Source organism: Rhagoletis pomonella, unplaced genomic scaffold (assembly GCF_013731165.1).
Source record: "Rhagoletis pomonella isolate Grant_MI unplaced genomic scaffold, Rhpom_1.0 Rhpom_scaffold_00006, whole genome shotgun sequence".
Classification (NCBI taxonomy): domain Eukaryota; kingdom Metazoa; phylum Arthropoda; class Insecta; order Diptera; family Tephritidae; genus Rhagoletis; species Rhagoletis pomonella.
In genome coordinates this window covers 81,015,994-81,036,205 of record NW_023458560.1, presented here as the reverse complement: position 1 = coordinate 81,036,205, position 20,212 = coordinate 81,015,994, and the positions used below count along the sequence as shown (strand labels likewise).

The following is a 20,212-nucleotide window of genomic DNA, read 5'->3' as shown; positions in this document are numbered from 1 at the left end:
AGTACAAGCTGTTGAACGTTACACAGGTAAAGGCGAAAAGCTTATTTAGTAGAGGTGTAGTCGTCGATGTGCACCGGAGGTGGCCTTTCTTTAGCAAAATGCCGATGTGACTAGACAACTTGAATGCAAGAAATAAAGAAATGCAAACTCTTAGAAGAGCTATTAAATTTCTGAAAAGCTGCATCAAGTCTTGAAAAAAATCAATGACATGAATGACATTGAAGCGCCACAAAAGCAATGAACTGACATTGAATTAGATAGCAGGTTAATTCGGTAATTCGATTGCAAGCACAATTGCACGTTTCGCCAGAATTTGGTGTTTGTCCTGTTACAATTGTAAAATGATGGCTTCGGATGACGACAATAATTCATTGAACTCATCACCAAAACGTGTCGCCCCGCTTGCCGAGCTGCAAGCTGCAGCATCTGCTACCACGAGCGCGACCTCGACCTCCAGCACAAACGCAACAATTGGTACCGCAAACGCGGCCATTGGAAGCCCCTCTACCCAAATGGGTCGGCGAAAGAAAGTCATGCCGCTAGAGCATGGATGTGAAGACAATTGGACATGGAGTAAACGGCATCGTTCCAAGGAGATAGTATTAAGTGGGGCCAACAATCGCACCGTTCATTTCCATCCGAATTGGAGCAAGGGTACGGCCGGGGTACAGGGCAAGCGACCTCTTAACAATGGTCGTTTCTATTGGGAACTGCATGTGTCACAGCGGGTTTTCGGCACTAGCATTATGTTCGGTATTGGAACAAAACAAGCGCGTAAGTATTCTAAATAAAGCTTATACAAAATTTGTAATGAATAGATGAGAAAGCATTATTTGTAGTCTAGGTATGGGGTGAGTAGGATTTTAATTTGTGGTATCACAGTTCTTCCGAGTCAAAGTAGTTATTTTGTCATTCAATCGGTGGATACTTCATTTCAGACTATTTACTGGCTGAAAATCTACAAGCTCTCTACAGCGAAAAAATATTGGTAATGTTTTGCCATCGGAGTTATAAGATTTAATATATGTATTTTATGATTTCCGCCAAAATATTTCGGCCGATTTGAAAATATCTACAAATATCGAGATTAGCTAATACTTACTATTACTAAATACTACTACTAGTAATTGAGAAATTGCGTCCTCAATTAATACCGTGCCCAAATTATTTTGTTGGCATGCGTGCCTTAGGTTTGCCAGCCCTGCATTAGACTGTCCCAAGAATATATGGAAACAAAGTTGTTCACAAATTTTGATATGCATACCCTCTGTATTTGTGCTTTTTAGCCTTAATAGATTATAAATATTTGAAGTTTTATGGCCTTAGGATAACGATAACCCGTGCCGTGCCGACTGTTAGTTGAAGTTTTAGTTAAAAACTTGCATTAATCGTCAATGAAAACTTTGAAAATGCGAAAAATGCCATATGTTTTTAATAGGTCGGCAGGATTTCTCCCAAGGACTTAAAGGACAATATTTTTTGCAGTTTTTAACTTTCAATATCCTTTTATATATTTCAGTGGTCGTAAGCAAAAACCCGCTTAAGTCGACTTAAGAAAGAATTGAGTTATACATATATGCTATTGTTTTCTGCAAGTACTATTCTATGTATATGTGAAACTCCCAACTCGTTAACTAGGCTATTTAAAAAGTAATAGATGAAAATATTTTGGCTTCCCCATAAGGTTAACATTACAATCCAAAGGTTTAAAGCGTTTTCTCCCAAATTCAGGTTTTTCGACTTAGGCGATTATTGCTAATGACCACAGATTTATAGGATTTAAATTAAACTAAGATTCTTCAAAATGCAATAGTTACAATTAATATTGTTTTGAATTTTTCTTTTAATTGACATCCATATTTTGTGTAAACTTAGGAAATATATTTTTCTTAATTTATGGTTGTTTGGAAAAAATCCTGTCAACTTGATAAAAACTAAGCCGATTTACTAAATGTTATGCCCTAATACTGTAGGGAGTATAGTTATACCGCCTTATATGTATAGAAGTAAAAGTCGGCACGGGTTGCCGTGGTCCGAATTGCATAAAATTTTATTAAAATAATTTTTAAGACAAAACCAATAAAATGAGTGAGTATGCATTAGAAAAATCCACTTTGGTTTTTTGGTGCCGTCTAATATACATAAGTATGTACATATAACGTACATATGTATAACGTTAGTAAAGCAGGTATTTTCCAGCTTGAAGTCACCTTTAACGTTAGACCTTGAGATTTATTTATCGATATGGTGAAGATAACCCCAACGGAAACTGAAGGCTTTTAAATTCAAATGGACGATCTGAGGAAATTAATGGGACTTTTTACAGAAAACAACTCCTTTCCAGCATCCAGTAATAATTTTTGCATTAAGCTTGGTTTTCAGCTCTCCAGAAAACGGTCAAGAAAAAAATTGCCATTATTTCTTGTATGTGACCAAGGAATTTTGACATCTGATCATTCACAGCCTGTTGCCTAGCTCTTTTCTTAAGAAATAATAGAGCGGGCACATATTTCTGGTGCAAACAGCTCTTTTTTCACAAAACACTTTAGTATAGAAAGCGTAGCAAATTTCTTATGAACTGCGTACTATCTTAAAGAAATTTTACACAAAAAAATATTACGTGGAATATGGTCACGAAAGAAGAATAATGGGCGCTTCAAAATTTAAATTAAGATTATGGAGGGTAACTCCTGATGGCTCCAGTGAATTCAAAAACTCCACGGGGTAAGCTAGGTTAGGATTGTTAAGATAGTCTTTCGCACGACCTTCAAGATAGAACAGATTGACGTCTACAGACAAATGAGATGAAGCAGGTCGGGGCCATTGAAGTGTCATCGTAAATAATAAAATGAAGTACCATTCTAGTATCAGTATTCAGAAACTTCTCTTAGTGATAGGTCCTTTGAGAAAATCCAGCAGAGAAAATAATGATCGGTTATCAGTCCAAGAAAACAGTCTTATTTCATTTATTTCCTTGTTTTCTATAATTATGTTATATTTATTGCAGGTCTTCACGCCAACTCATTTCGTAATATGTTGGGTGAGAACGAACATGGCTGGGGTCTATCGCACAAAGGAGTACTGTGGCACAAAGGTGTTGCGCTGCTTTACACCAAACGCTTCAAAGAAAATCATCCCACAGTTATTGGTATACTCTTCGATGGGATCGAAGGTACGCTCACCTATTACAAAGATGGCAAATGCTTGGGCGTCGCGTTTCGAGGTTTAGATAAGGTGGGCGAATATGTTTCACCGAATACATATGTAGATTTTAATTCCTTTTTGTTCTTCAGATCAAGGAACCGCTTTATCCGATTGTCTGTTCTACAGCTGCGAAAACCGAAATGACTCTGAAATGTACTCGACGCGATTTTGTGAATCTACAAGATCGTTGCCGTGCCGAAATTATCAAGCATGTCAAGACGAGCGAGGATTTGGTGAAACTAAAGTTGCCGCCACTGATAACGCAATATCTGAGTGAGGTGGTGAACGATGTGGCACCTCTGCGACAGGTGGATAATTATGACATACTATGTGACTTTTAGAAGGTAGCGTTTGGGTCTGGGAAAGTGGTTACTTAGTTGGTGCAGGCCCGGTTGATTGGTTACTAACCAATGATGTTTTTGTTTGTGTTCGCCTTTTTTCGGTAAAACAAAAATATAGTTCATTTGTCATTATACATAAATAATAGCAATGCATAGAATATTACTTAGAAATAGTATATGTATATGTATTAGTTGATTTTTGCAGAGTTTCAGTACGAAATCGCACTCAGAAAAGAGTCAGCTGAGTATATTTCTCTGAATCACTATAACCAAATAATAGTTAGTTGCATTCGCGTACCTGACAATTATTGAAAGTTATCGAAAGCTTTTTGTGTTCCCGTACGCAGAAAACTTGCAAAGTAGGGGAAATTGAGAGATAAAAATGATATTTATTTTTGAGGGGAAGCTGATAGTTTCTGTTGAAAAAAATGTTTGCCAACAGCGGTTTGCCAACAAGAAAACAGCTGGGTGGAATTTAAGCAAATCACTAAATTGAATTTGATGGTTTCGAAGTTAAAAATAATAAAATACGACGACATAAATTGTAAGAAGTAAGTAATTAATCGCCTAGCCAGTGAACTGTGTGAGGATAGGACTTTGGGATTTGTCTTCTTACGCTTTCAATTTCATACTTTTGAATGTAAACAGACTTTCTATCAGCTGTTCGTCTAACTTTCAAGTTTCTGCAAACATTTTTTTGGATATTTTTCTCTTGTAAGAGAACAGATTAAATTTCGCTGTTGGATATATTTTACTGGATATTTTAAACGAACGTACCTAATGTGTTGAGAGAAACATATTTAGCTGACGTAATTAAACTATTTTCCCAGTGTGGAGCCAGGTATGAAAATGATAACTGCACTTAGCTTTTTTAATTTTTTAACTGAGGATATTCCGTGAATTTGCGCTTTGTGCAGCAAAACTACCGCCGTTTTCTCGGCCAAAAAGGACCGTACTGCAAATATCTTAGCAGGGAACATCACCTTAACCATTGCCTTTTTATATATTTAAGGAGTTTTTGTGTATGTATGTATGTAGGTATGTATATTAGGGCTTGGACTACCCATATATTCGGATATCTAGATATCCGTGGGATATTCGAGTATACGAATAAAATCCCGATATCCGCTTAGTATCCATATCTATTATATTAAACAGATATCTGGTTAATATGAGTTCTTTTGGTTATCCGGATATTCTAATCAGTTCTCAGATTCGCTGAATCTATTGAGTTGCAAAACTAAAAATAGATTACAACACGTCTTTAATACATAAACAATTGTTAATTTATTGTTAGTTTAAGATTGAAAAATCCGAATATCCGCTCATTTTTTTACACAGATGTTGGGACTTTTTTATCAGATATGCGAATATCCGGATTATCCGGAGGAACTCCCAGCCCTAATGTATACATTAGCTCGCTTAATATTTTATGTATAGTACATTGGACTGGGTGGATGCCCACTAGGGGGGTCCAAAAATGCATGAAAAAAAGTAAAGTCGGAATTTGTATGCTCTCATCCCCTAGGCTTGCTCTATATCGAAGAAAAATATATCCCTATTTTTTTTTAAATCAAAAAATATTTAGAGGTCGATCAAAGCGCTCCAAGTTTTCCATGTACATATTTTATATGGCGACGAAACAACTTTTCGTGGAAATGGTATAGAATTCTTAAAAATCAATATTTTTAGACTATGTTTTTCTTCAGGAGATTCCCAATAATAAAACCCAGTTATTTATTTAACCATTTTTTCATAGTTACTTTATTTTATAGGTTTGCCAAAACCCCCGAAAATGCCAGAAAATACAATAGGGGAAAAATAAACAATCTTTAGTATTAAAAAATGGTTAAATAAATAATTGGGTATTGTTATTGGAAGTCTCTTGAAGAGAACCAGAGTTTTCCGATCGCAAAATATCGAATTTCAAGAATTCTATACCAGTTCTACGAAAAGTTTTTTCCCCATATAAAATACATGGCAAACTTTAAGCACTTTGAGCGACCTCTACTAAATATATTTGGATTACAAAATAAAAAATAGGGTTATATATTCCAATAAAGGTACCAGATGAAAGAGGTTTAAGAAGGTTGTAGTTTGAAAATATTTTGAACAGGGTTACCATCTGTTTAAAAAGTTGGATCTAATTAAAGTATCTAAAGTCATATAAAATATTTAAATATTAAATATTCAAAAATTAAATTCAATTCAAATTAATCAATTATCATTGTCCTGAGTTTTGGGCGAACTCAGGATAAGGTTGGATAAGTTGAACGAATTATTGCATTACGGGTATCAATCGATATAGTTCTGAAACGGCCAATTTGATCTATGTTGTTATTGAAATGAGTATGTATCACAATATAGCTCATACGAAAGAGGTTTAAGAAGGATTAAGTTTGATATTATTTTGAAGATTGTTAAAAGAAAAGAAAAAAAGGTGAAAATCTCCTACTTTTTGGCTAAGCTTAAGTTGAGTTTTATTGAAATCAATTACAACTAATGTTACTCGCACACCCAACGAAGCGGGTCGAAAACTACTTTACGTATAATTTATACTAGTACATATCGAGCCCTAACCGCCAAAATAACGTAAACGGAATTTTCTCAAAATTTTCTCTTTGATGCAGAAATATACCTAGAAGCATTTCTACACCAAAAATAAAATTAAAAAAAAAAATTCGCTTGCGTTACTTTGGCTATTAGGGCTCGATATACATTTAACACAAATATTTGTGTTCGAACAAATCAAAAAGCTTGTTATACCATGGTGGCTTAATAAGTAAAAAATTTTATTTTGCACTAATAGTTTTTCCAAATTTTCTACATTGGAGCTTTGCCTTTTATCATTTAAAAGTAATATAAATATTCAAAAAAAGCCTTTCTACTACACAAGAAGTGGTTGGGGCAAAAACAAATTTGTTCCAAAACTGTTCGAGAAATCATATTGAAATAGAGCGGTCTTCAGCATTGTTTAAAAAATTTCTAAGCCCGGAAAAAGAGTTTTTTACAAGCTTTTATTTAACTTCACTTGTATGTATGTATGTATGTATGTATGTATGTCCTGGAACTTTGCAGTCAATATTTAACAAACTTCCCGATGAGCTACAGACTTGAAACTTCAAACTTAGCTCAGAACTCGAGGACAATACAATTTAAAAGATGTTTTAATCCGCTAGGTGGCGCAGGAGTCGAGATATTTGTAAAACCCGCATTTATGGTCTGATTTAGTTCGTATTTAGAACATTTATTACGTATATGAAAAGAAATAAATCCGAACAAAAATTTTGCCGATAGGTGGCGCAGGAGTCGAGATATCTGTAAACCCGCATTTATAGTCTGATGTGGTTCATATTTAGAACATATACGACTTATATGAAAATAAATAAATCCACAAAAAATTTTGCCGACAGGTGGCGCAGGAGTCGAGATATTTGGAAAACCCGTATTTATGATCCGATTAAGTTCACATTTAGAATGCATATTGCTTACATGAAAAGAAATAACTACACAAAAAATTTTGGCAGTTATCTGGCGCGTGAGTCTATATAATTAAATATTCGGCATCTGTGCTCAAATTTGGTTTATATTCAGAATAGGTGTATTATCTATTTAAATTGAAATATATTGAAAATTTTGTTTGTTAAGTCAAATTTAGTATAATATTAACTGCAAGATTTCAAAAGACTAAAAAGTAGAAAATAATATTATAGTTAAAAAAAACTAAAAACACGCTTTTATTACAACAAGAACTAAAAAGTATAAAATAATTTGTAGATATAGCGATTCCGTTTAAGAAGAATAGGAAGTTCCCTAACCTGATTTAATTTAACTGTTTTAAGTTAGCTAAAAATAGGATTAAAGTGATTTACCCGTAGTTATAGTCAAAATAAAGTGCACTGTAAAGTTTGTTGCAGTTTTTTTACAGATACCCCATTGAAAGTTATGCCAAAAAGCTGCAACAAACTTTACAGGGGACTTTATTTTGACTATAACTACGGGTAATAATTATTCTTACATTTCAATTAAATGAATTTCGATGTCTGTCCGGGATCGCTAGAATGCTGAACAAAAATATGCAATTTCATAAAATTCCGATGTCTAATAATTAAGTACTTTACATCAGTCACAGAGGCCAGTCACAATTTTAAATATTTTTCCATATATCTATGAAGATTACATCAGCCTAGTTTTCACTGAAAACGAAAGCGCGTAGTAGGTATGTAGATAGGATAGTTAAAACACTGTCTATGGTGCCCAAAGCGTAAAGTATAAATGTATTTTATAGCAAAAAAAAAATGTGTCTTGAAAATTAAGTGTTTTTGGCTAAAACTCGTCTTTGAGTGCACAAAGGTAAAGAGAGGGATTTTCAGTCTCCCCCAGACACATTTCGAAAGGAATTTTATAAATTATCGACATATCGATCATTTACTTCAATAGTATCATAACTCAAAAAAGCAAAACTCGAGCTAAACATATACATACATACATATATGTACATACTCCCATAGTAGAAATGTATTTCAATGTATGAAATTTTTACACAAATTGGAAGAACATGTAGCGCCAATTTCTGCTTACCCAGCCAGCAAAATCATCGTAAACAAGCTCGTAATTGGAAATTTTCTCGAAGAAAAACCGGATTAAAAATCGTTTATGATAGCCGTTTACGACTCTTTTTCGAGCACTTTTTCGCTTTAAATTGTGCATCGCCTACGAACAGTCGTAAACGGATCGAAAAAGTATTCGTATGCGAATATTTTTACGTCCGTTTTTTAATTGTAAACGAGTCTCGTAAACGATTAATTTACGTTAAAAAAGCGTCTTTTTACACTGCTTTATCTACTGTTTTTGAATGCTAAAAATAGAGGCAATTAATTAATTCAAATTATTGTAGTTCTTTTATTGAATGGAATTATAATTAATAAATATTTATAGTGCCGGATCAAATTATTGGCACAGAGAATTTTTCGCAATGTATGCAAATTTTTTTACTTGAATTTCTTTTCGCACATTTTGTTTTTTTAATATAGTTAGTATGAAGACCTACTTTCAAATCAGATTTTTGAGAAAAATTCTAAGTATGCAGTTTTATATCCCATTATATTTTAGTATAACGTAGTGCAAGCTTGAAGTTGCCAGAAAACCGCGTTGATTTTTGGCAATTTTTTCACGCAGTTTCGTCCATGCAAATTATGTGCAACATTTTTTTTTTTTTTGAAGAAACTGCGTGTAAAAAATTGCCAAAAAAACAAAGAGGTTTTCTATCTATTCAAGCGCGCACTTTATTATACTAAAATTAAATGGGCTATAAAACTGCATACTTTGAATTTTTCTAAAAAATCTGATTTGAAAGTAGAACTTCATACTAACTATATTTTTATAAAAAACAATTAGAGAAGAAATCAGAATAAAAAACTTTGCATTCATGGCGAAAAATTCTCTGTGCCAATATTTTTTCCCGGCACGGTATATGTGAAGATATTTTCAGATAAATAAATATTAAAAAACTATCTATTAACAAATTAACAATTAAATAAGAGGGGTTTAATATATATTATAAAGCAGCTGAATTTATTTTTTTATCTTTTTTGCCGATGGGCTGCAAATTTTTTTTGGCGGTCGTGTGCATATTGGAAGTGCTTCTTTGCAACGGAAATAAAAACTTCTTCGTCGGAGTTAAATTTTTGACGAAAAGCACCTAAGAAAATAAAGTGAAAAATTAAACTCCATTGGAAATCGGAAAATTTAATTAAGTAAAAAGTGGTAAAAAATATTAATATCCGTACTTCTTATTGCCGCAGTCGTTGCCAAACCAATAGCTCTGCTTTTGGTACCAGTTCCCTTCCACGAGAAAAGTTCTGCTACCTCATCTATAATAATTTTCCACCAGCACGTTCTTAAATATTTATCTACATTTAAAATATTTAAATCCTTTAGTGTTGCTCCGCGCAGCCTGTGAAAGAATTGCAAAACTCGTTAAATTAATTTGTATTTTTGAATTACATATGTAGTAGCTACTTACAAGAAGTTTAATTATAAAAGAAAGTGGTAGATCGTCCTTTGCATTTGCACCAGTCTGCCAATAAATTACATACTTAATAATTTACTTAAATTGAATATTTAACAAACTACTTACTTATAAAATATTATGATTGAAGAAAAATTGTCAACAAAACTAAAATTTTTTCTTGTGCTGACAAATTACTACAAGCCTCTTTCTATTATATTTTTTGTTTTATCGTTTACGAGCTTTTCTCTAACTTTTTGGCGATACGAGAATCCCTCGTAAAACATAATGTTCGTAAAATGTACGTTTTCTTGCTGGCTGGGTACTTAACTGAGTTTTTATATTTTTTGGATTATGACACTATTGAAGTAAATGAGCGATATGTTAAAAATTATATTTCACTATAAGTCCTGACGACATAGCTATAATTCGCGGTGGATCACATTTGAGAATTTCTTCGAAGTGTAGTTCTATCTAGTAAAAAAATTTATCAAATATTTTAATTTTTAATTTTTGAAGGACATTATTATTAATAAAATCAATAGGCATTTTCACGGAAAATCATAAGAAATCTCTATGAAAGTGCCTTTGTTCCGTTTGTCTGTTATATGCCTTCATTTAAGAACTATTCATAGAGGCAATCTATTGATTAAATATTACAAGTCATTTTTTGTGTACGTAAATAAGCTTTTAAACTATGGCATGGCCCAGTCCAATGTACATCCATAAGTATATATATGTATGTGCATATGCAAGTATATATTAGTGCTTTGTGCTTCGCTTTCTAACTTCAATCGTGAAGGTCGTGCCATAAAATTAATGCACTTTAAAGGAAAGGGTTTTAAATAATCGCAAAGGGGATCTGGCACTTACAAAAATATATAAAATAAGATAATATCTATATGTACATATATACTTCAAACATGTGTATATAAGTAACTTTATCATAGCAGCCGTTAACATCTACATACATTCGATTTGCTGTAAACTTTGTAAAAATATGTATACATATATATAGGAAAGTTCTAGAAAAGAAACAGTCAGCAGGATTTAGTATTAGTTTGACGCATAAGAGAGCTAAACAAATTATTAGAATTGCATTTATTAATTAAATACTGCTGAGCGAAGCTAATTAAATCAGTAAATAAAATTTAATAAAATAAAAAAGTTTAATTAAAAACAATAAACAAAAATTTATTAGAATGCATAAGATAAGATTTAAGAAAGTATCTTAAATGCTTCGCTAATTCTCGTTATAAATGCTTATAGCCTTTCTAAGTTTTTTTTTAAGTCTTTTTAAGAATTTTTTTTTTCAATGCACATACATATGTACGAGTTTCTATACTTGTTTTCGTGAGTCCCAAAAAAAAAATACAGATTCTTGTACGTTTCTATTTACACTGGTGCAGGTGTTCCAAATAAACTTACAATATAATTTGGTTCAAAAAAAGACATAGGCCTGTTTGGTGCAATATTGTGATAAATTGTAAGATCATATTGTATGTTTGTTTGCTTATTTAAATTAGATAAGCAGTTATTAAAAATATCTTGAATTATTAAAACGTTTGATTTTCCTCAAATTTGACTAATTTTAAAATGTGTTTTTAGACTACCGAATGTGGCTGCGTGCAGAAATGCATTAAGCCAAATAAATCATCGGTCTTATTTGCGCCGTTAAGTTCAAATTAGGCATTTAACCGTGTTGCGCATATTGGAAATTTTCATCAGTTATATATCCCGCAGTTATAAAAGAGACTGTCACTTTGGCTTGATGCATTTCTGTACACAGGGTGCCTCTGAATTTGTTCTTTTTGGAAAATATGTTTTTTTTTTAATCATATTCATATTTTAGTATCTAGTCGTACTTGTTGTTTGTCTTCTGTTCGTTTTAAAATTAAAATAAGAAACAACTTTATATACTAGATTTGCAATTGCGCAAAGCTTTAAGGTTAAAAACATTTTGTAATTTGAGATACTAAAAATCGAGTGAAATTCTAGTCATGCAAGTTAAACGAACTGCTGGTGCTGAAATTGCAGCGCACCACGGAAGCAGTCATCAGTTTAAGAACTTACTTGTTCTACACATAATAGTCACTTGGGCAATAATGAAATGTGTATAGTAAAGTAATTAAAATGAATTGTAAAGAAATTAATGTCCTAATAAACGATCTGTGTCTTAAATGTCCGCTAGCGAGATTTTTTGTAGTTGCTGTGATGCGGTTGTTATTGTTATAACAACATAAACTTTGCCCAAACAGTTTGGGGACAAATACAGTCATTGGACAGATACATATAAACGGAACGGGTTACGTGGTAAGTAATGTATCCAGAAAATATTTACACATGTACAATTGGAGCTCGTTTCTGGATTCGGCGCCTTGTTCTCTACTGCTAATGAGTAGTAGAGAATGAGGTAATTCTCTAGCAGTAGAGAAATAATCGGTAGAGAAGAGTTACAGAAACGAGCTACTCGAGCGATCCTCGGTTTACAAGTTTTGTTTTTCTTCACATGGTTTTTCGCATCTCCAAAGTGTTTGTATAGGTACTTTTATTCATAAAGTAGTGCAGACTAAAATTCCCTATACATTTTGGAATATCTTTGACACATATTTCAAATTGTCTCGGCAAAGGCAGGTAGCCGAATGTTAGGGCCACGTGTCTAAAGAATTCAGTTCCAATTTGGTTAAAATCGTTCATAAGTTTTAACTACGAAAACTTCTGTCTATAATTTCATATACAGTGGCGCTCACCTAAATATCACACTTTTATTTTATACAATATTCACAATGTTTACGTGATACTTTTTTTCGTTAATTTTTTATAAGAATATAGTAAACCATATAAGTTAAAGTCAAAAACTTTGTGTAAAGTTCAGGAAAATTTAACAAATTTCAAAAAAAAATTCATCAAAATTTTCAACTTTTCTTTCAGGCTTTTAAGAAACTTATTGGGTATGCAAGTTTTGTGTAGCTTATTCAATTTTAGTATAATGCGCAGGTTTGAAAATTCGGAAAAATGCCGTTGATTTTTGAGGTTTATTTTGTCGAGGGTGTTCCTTATTTTCTTCCATATAAAAATAGACTTTGTTTATGCGTTATATGGGAGAAAATGCGCAACACCCTCGACAAAAAAAAAAAAATCTCAAAAATCAGCGGGATTTTTCAGAATTTTCAAACCCGCATATTATTATACTAAAATTTAATGCGCTACAAAACTGCATACCCAAACAGTTTCTAAAGATTGTGAAAAAAGTTGAAAATCTTGATTTTTTTTTTTTGAAATTTGTTAAATTTTCACGAACTGAACACAAAGTCTTAGACTTTAACTTATATGACCTACGTTATAGAATCTACTCTATTTTTATAAAAAAAAAAAATTAACGGAAAAAATGTATTACGTAAAAAATTGTGAATAATGTAAAAAGTAAAAGTGTGCAATTTAGGTGAGCGCCAATGTATATATTTCTTTATGGTCCCTGGATATAAGGCAGAGCTGTGTAAGTGTGAAATCCTTTTCAATTTTAAATCAACAATTTTTTTCTATCCAGTTTTCATTACTTATTCTTCGCTTAGGACTGAGGTTTAAAATTTTTGTTTTTCCATTCTCTCAAAGCAGTTATGAATTCACACATCAACATATTCATAGCAAGATTGAAAAAACCAATGTCCAATCAAAAAAAGGTTTAACACTGAATGAGTATTGAAAAGGCTGCAATCTTTTATGTGTGTGCATTCTTTAACTCAGTACCAATCATTAGTTCAAAGCCACCCTGGTAAATAACTTTTTGATAAAAATGAAGATTTTTGACAATTGCTCAATTGTAAAAATTCAAACCGGCGTTACCCAATTTAAGTTTTTTGGTAGAGGGGATTTTATATCATATGTTTGGGATTATATATAAAACAGTTGTATTAACATTTACGTTTTAAATATAATTCATGTTTTATCTTGAAAATGTTTAAAATTTACATTAAATTAGATAACTACTTCGTATAAGCTTTACATTTAGGTTGATAAAATTTTAGTGAAAATATTTTAAAAATCTTAGTGTCTTTAATAAAAAAATAGCTAATCATAAAAATTGTATCGCCGTTCGGCGTCGGCGTAAGTTTGTAGGTCCCTCCCATTTGTGTGACAGCAAAGGCGCACGCTACAAATCGGAGGAGAAGCTCGGCCAAAACTTAGCAAAAGTGTCAAGGCCAAAATATGATTATTATAAATAAATTTAGTTTCAAACAGGTCGCAACCCTCTTCAAACACCTCAAAAGTATTCCCAATATTATTTAGTTGTAAACCCGCATGAGTCCGAAATTAACATTTTTTAGCAGAATTTCCAGATTTTACCGGAAATCGTACATGGTTTTCTGGCAACTGAGAGGACAAATAAGAGAGTAAGTAAGGTCATCTCTTTGAATCATCAGAATCTACCTGGTGGTAAATTCTGGTAAATGTGTCAAAAGATCCGATGTAGTGTGTTTGACAACCAAATTGTAAACAAAATAGAAGTGCACTCTGCTAATGCATGTTGAAAAGTAAATAATTCCTTGCTTGAGTGGATGCTAATGAGTTTTGGTTAAATTACAAAACGCTTAAAAAGGTATTAGCCGTCATTTTACGTTTAAAAACTTTAAAACTTTAACACATTACCACCCTATACTCTATATGTGGTTGACGATTGAACTAAATCGTTGTTTATTTGGGTAAGATTAAAATATAGTTTACTATTCAATATTGGAGTTGGTGTGAAACAAAAATTAATAATTTATTGTTATGTATGCAAATGAGAATTACAATTCTGAGCTTATTGAGCATCTCTTAGTCAAAAACAAAGGCAATTTTGCTTGATCAAGTTTCGAATCTAAGAAGAAAATGTTTTTAACAAACAAAAGGTTAATAATAAAATTTGAAGGATTTAAGATATTGCGTATGGTAGCATGAAACGTCACAATCTTCTTAATTGTCAGGCTGTTGATATGGCTACGAAAAAGTGACAATGGAAACACATAGCTGAAGATTTCATACTTACTGTGGGATAAACTTCAAACCTCTAATATAAATTAGTTAAATTTTATTTATTTTTTTTTATTAATTTTATGTTTTCGTTTGGAATAATTTTCATGAACTTATCTATTAGGAGATGTCTTTGGAAAATTACCGTACATCCGATATCTATTGAAATTTTGGCATCCTAACTTTTTAGAAAAAGAAGTTCAAGATACAAGTTTGTGTGCAAAAAATAAATTAAACAATAAAAGTCTCCTTATATTTATGGAACTTATAATAGAAAAATTTTTATTTCATTACCCAGACTTTATGAATAGCATACTCTATAAGTAATAGTAGAAATTCCGAATTAGTAAGTTCAGTCAAGACGTCATTCAAAAGTTTTGAAGAAAATCACTTTTCTCCTATGTGAAAATTTGGGACTATCTTATGCGAGTATTGTCGACAAAATGTTAGTCTATGAATGACTAAAAATTAACGAATAAATGGTTAATCGCGATTAATGATTAAAATTAATTAAGCGATCGCTGTGGTGTAGTGGTTAGAAGTGCGCACTACCATTCCGCAGGGTGAGCGTCCGAGCCCAGTTCCGGCCAACAAAAAAAGAAAATGTTTTTTGTAATAGTGGTCGGCCCCCAGCAGGAGTCGGCGTAAAACTGTAGGTCCCTCCCTTTTGTGAGACAACATCAAGGCGCATGCCACAATCGGAGGAGTAGCTCGGCCAAACACTAACATATGTCGATGGTCCTCTGCAATAACGGCACAATTCAAAATTTCAGGTTTAGAAAAATACATAATTTGAAAGCTTACAGTATGACTGCATATTATTGCTAAATTACGAAACAAAAAATCTTTAATTGGCTCTACTGAAATATATGAAATTTTTAGTTGTGTCGATATGTAAGCGCCTTTCTATTATTATTAGTAATCATCAACACAATTTCAAATTACATAAACCTAGTCACAGCCCTTTTTGTATTCAACGCTTCCAGAAATCGCATAATACATAAAATAAATAAAAGCTGTTTTGATTAATATTACATAAACTGGAAACTGTTAAAAATAAGTGCGCTTGAGTACATAGATTAGAACCCATTTAGTTCCTAAAATGTCTGTTTGCAACACATAACAATAAAAATGTACATCAAATAGCTATGAATGATGAAGGAAATCGATTCAGACATGCCTGTTTAACTGGCCGTGCGTTCTCAAAACGAACACATTTTAATTAAGGGGCTATTCAAGTATTATGTAACCAGTGGGACGCGGGGGTCCTGGTTTGCTTATTTTTAATGACAAGGGGCAACATTTCTTCAAATAAGTAAAACATTAATTACATACGCACAAATTTTGCCTGCAATTTCGATCACAATTGAACACTGCACTTCACTCTCGTTTCGAATTTTCGAAAGCGTTTTTTAAGCTATTTATGGGTTTAACACTTCTTGTGGGCACTTGATATTGTAAAAAAAATATGCGCAATTCGATCCCTAACTACATTTTTTTGTAAAGAACGCCCGTTTGCTTTAAATTTGAAAAATACAATTATTTTTTTATTTTGTATACATCTGTCATTTGCTACAAATGAAGAAAAGTCCAAGAGTTGCCAAGTATAAATATCTTTATATCTATTTATTAAAATAATAATTTACAATAATAATTTATTTAATTAATACCTTACTAAAATACAAATTTGAAGTGCAAATACATTTGTAAAACTGTTTATCACAAAATGTTATTAATTGTTTGCAAGCATACTATAGTTTTCATGCATTTTGAGAATAAATAATCTAATATGTGTACATATATATCGTCGTTTAAAGTACAAAACCGCGTATCGTCATTCTGCAAAACCGTGTGACTGACATTGGCTGCCAAAAATTGGATTTTCTCACAAAAGCTCTTGGCTCAATTCTTATCCATTCGTCCTGAAATATACTAGCCAGAAATACGTTTGCTTTATAAAAAAGATAACCATTTTGAAATATGGGTGACTTTACTCTATAGAAAATAATTTATGCAATTACGCGGTTTTGCATTTTCTTGATACGCGGTTTTGTACTTTAAACGACGATATGTATAGCATGTACTTACGGCGGCCGCCGTAGCAGAGTGATTACATGTGCGTACTTCCACTCCATAGGACCATGGTTAAATACCGGGTCAGATCATAACCCAAAATAGCAGTCATCCTTCGGCACGCAATGGCAAACCTTCGAGTATATTTCTGCCTTGAAAACTCTTCTTATAAAATCAGAACTCATGCCTCAAGTTTGAGCAGAAGTTCGGCCAAACACTTAGAAAAATATTTTAGCACCAAATATTTATTTGTTTACTTATTTTGAGGGAGATGGCAATCTTCTGGTTTCACATTTTGAGTACAAAAATTTACAACAAATAGTATTAGTACTGAATGATATTGACAGATTGCATTCCCATAAACGTCCAATCATACATGATTGAGTTCTCTTTTTGCATTCACATTCTCTATGTGAATGGGTGTCAACCATTCCATAACACACTACATATTTTGAGTTTACAATTTGTAACCAATCTCAAGAGTGGTTGTTAAATTTTTTAAATCAAACAATCACATTTTTGAAACGAAAAAAATGAGAATGCACACTCAATTGATTCAATCATTACACAGCTCTGATATAAGGTTAGTAAAATTCTGTCGTAGTTACATTTGTCAACAATTTTGCAACCACTTTGTATGACATACGACAAAATGTGACAAAAATTTGTTTTTAATTTACGATTCTTTTTACAAAACCGCCCATCGACCAGTTGCAAAACCGCCTAAATCGCCGTTGTGGCAAAAATGAGATTTGGTAACCCTGAACTCCAGGCATCAAGATTTATGGATAAGAATCATAAAATCGTTATTAAAACAACAGATTTATAAAATAATAGAAATAATAGAGAAAATGCCGCCTCTCAAGGCAATGCCTTCAGAGAAAACCCGTTTTTTCCCTCTCCTGTAAAATTTGAGCGCCAAAACATCGACGATATGAATGTATATGACGGTGATACTGCGAAACATTCTATGTCAATTATTACCTCTGGTAATTAAATGATCTGTCACCAGTATCTGATCGTTATTGTTAATCGTTCATCTTCATCAGCCAAGGCAAGAAAATCTTGTCATTAGTTTAGTGAGAGCGTAACGGTTTCAAGATGCTATCCGGTGCAGTTAACAGACCACCTAAAATGGGTTCTAACTGACATCATTGACGATATAAACATCCTTGTCTAATCCAGGTCTAGTCCTTACTAAAGTAAGTATTAAGGATTGCTAAAGTAAGTATTAAGAATTAGACAAGGATTGCGGGCATGCGTCGTAAGGGTTTTTATTTGTTTAATTTTAAATTGTGCCGCCATTGCTCATTTTCTAAAACACAATCACAATCAAAAAAATAAAAGTTTGCTGTCTTATCTTTCCTTTTTTCAATTAGAACACAAACTTGGCCGCAGGGTTCGTATTTGCACACACATGCTCTGCTCACGCACACGCCAGAAACACATTCAACTTGCTCTCACTGCTCATACACACGTGTGTGCATATGTGGAAAACAAACTCTGCTCACAGAAAAGTGTGTGCTGTTTGTTATTAAGCACATGCACATGTGTATGAGCCGATTTTTGTACAAATTTCAGCCCATGCACATGCACATCATGATGCAATAATGAAAGGTGTTATACGTTGGCAACTTCTCGCTCTAATCCGCCATCTTGAACTACCTTAGGAGAAACTGTGTTGTTTCTTTGCTATTTTCACTGAACATTTCCCAAAATATTAGAAAAAAATTCTGAACAAGCTACATTGATTAAATTTTCGTTGTTCGTTTTGTTCTTATTCGCTGACATTTGTTTTCCAATTGCGTGAAATTTGGTAAGTATTGTAATAAAACCGAATTATTTTACAAATAAATTATAATTTTGCATTTATTAGGTCATTTCCTTAGTGTTTCGCTGACCGACCTGTGATGGTATTGTGATTAAGAGCTAATACACGTAAGTTACAACATATTATTTTGACTTTATTGATGAACCATTCCATTTGAGCTCTTTGTTATTTCAAAACCTAATGAACCATTTATTCGCAGATTTTTCGGACGATTCTGCTGTGCTGCGTTCCTGCTCCGCCTGTATATTGCTCCGCCCGTATTTTATAGTGTTGCGTTCCTGTTGCGCCTTTGCATTAGTGTGTGCGTTGTGATTTAGACACGTTGAAGTAAGTTGAAACCAGGTTCTCGTTTGTTAAAAACCTAAAAAACCATTTATTTGCAGATTTTTTGTATGCTTCTGCTGTGCTGCGTTCCTGCTCCACCCGTGTATTAGATTGCTGCGTTCCTGTTAACATACATATCGTCGCTTAAAGTACAAAACCGCGTAACTGACATTTGCTGCTAAAAATTGGATTCGCTCACACACGTTTTTGGATCAATCCTTATCCATTCTTCCTGAAATATACTAGCCAAAAATGCGATTGCTTTTTACAAAAAGATAACCATTTTGAAATATGAGTGTTTTTACTCTCTAGAAATTAATTTATGCAACCTCGCATACGTGGGTTTGCATTATCTCTATACGCGGTTTTGCAATTTATTGATACATGGTTTTGTACTTTAAACGACGATATGTATGTAGATGTATGTACATGTATATCACATATATTGACTTAGATATGTATACACAATTAATGGTGTACATAAATTTTTTTATATTGAAACTAGATATGTATAAAGTACATATTTTATTATTATTAGTCGGTTCAAAAAAGTCCTATCTCAAATAAAAATACTTCGAAAATGTGCTGAGATAGGGCATTTTTCAATCAAATTCTAAAATAGGGCGTTTTTCAGCCAAATTTTGAAATAGGGCGTTGAAAAGCTTTCTGATATCGGGCGTTTTCGACCTGGCTGCCGAGATAGGTCGATCTTCTACTCAGCCATCGATATATGGTCGAAGTTTTCGTTATATGGAAGACGATTAAACACGATTTGTTTTTAATCGATTCTAAAAAAACTAAGGTAATTTTTAGCCACTTCAAACTTGCATATAATTAGACTAAAATTGAAGGGGCTATAAAACTGAGTGCTCAAAAAAATTCTAACACTTCTGAGAAAAAAGTTTGAATTTTGGTTGAAAATTTGTTGTATTTTTTGTAGTTTTCTACGATGTTTTAAAATTCGGTTTATATGGGTTTTGTTAGAAATTCAACTTTACTTTTGTTGCAAATTCTAAGCAATAAATAAATTAACATGAGAGGGAAATAATATCACTTTGAAATGGGGTTGCTATTGATATGACCGATATTGTATGTATATAATAAATTTTGTACAATTAAAAAAGTGGATTAACTAAAATGAACACAACGTATTAATTACAAATTCTGAAATATGTCGTCAATTTCAAAAACAAATAAATAAAACTTCAAAAAGTAGTCACGAACTTGGATATACGTGGACTTGGGTAATGTATAATTCCTTGTATGATTCCTCAAAGTATCCCTTGTATAACACTGTGGAACACAAAAAAACCTTAGTGCGACTATATCAGGTTTGATAGCTGTTGGCCATACCAATAATGCCTCATACTAAGATTTACTAGATAAATTCGTGTTCTCCGAGAAAAAAAATTTTCACGA

The 20,212-nt window shown here is 32.6% G+C and overlaps 1 protein-coding gene and 2 long non-coding RNA genes across 3 annotated transcripts; 2 read left to right on the top strand and 1 right to left on the bottom strand.

Annotated features, from left to right (window-relative positions):
• The first annotated feature begins 328 nt into the window (after nucleotides 1–328).
• Nucleotides 329–3,732, top strand: LOC118741434 (SPRY domain-containing SOCS box protein 3-like). The gene is made up of 3 exons (XM_036473407.1): nucleotides 329–774; nucleotides 3,008–3,234; nucleotides 3,294–3,732. Exons 1-3 carry the CDS (start codon nucleotides 342–344, stop codon nucleotides 3,543–3,545), a joined length of 912 nt encoding a protein of 303 aa, XP_036329300.1. The 5' UTR covers nucleotides 329–341; the 3' UTR covers nucleotides 3,546–3,732.
• Nucleotides 3,733–9,204: 5,472 nt separating this feature from the next.
• Nucleotides 9,205–9,595, bottom strand: LOC118741437. The gene is made up of 3 exons (XR_004993283.1): nucleotides 9,571–9,595; nucleotides 9,335–9,501; nucleotides 9,205–9,246 (listed from the first exon to the last, which is right to left on the bottom strand). It is a non-coding gene; the product is annotated as an uncharacterized LOC118741437 (long non-coding RNA).
• An 8,845-nt stretch (nucleotides 9,596–18,440) lies between these two features.
• On the top strand, nucleotides 18,441–19,207 carry LOC118741436. The gene is made up of 3 exons (XR_004993282.1): nucleotides 18,441–18,576; nucleotides 18,669–18,796; nucleotides 18,853–19,207. It is a non-coding gene; the product is annotated as an uncharacterized LOC118741436 (long non-coding RNA).
• The last annotated feature ends 1,005 nt before the right edge of the window (nucleotides 19,208–20,212 follow it).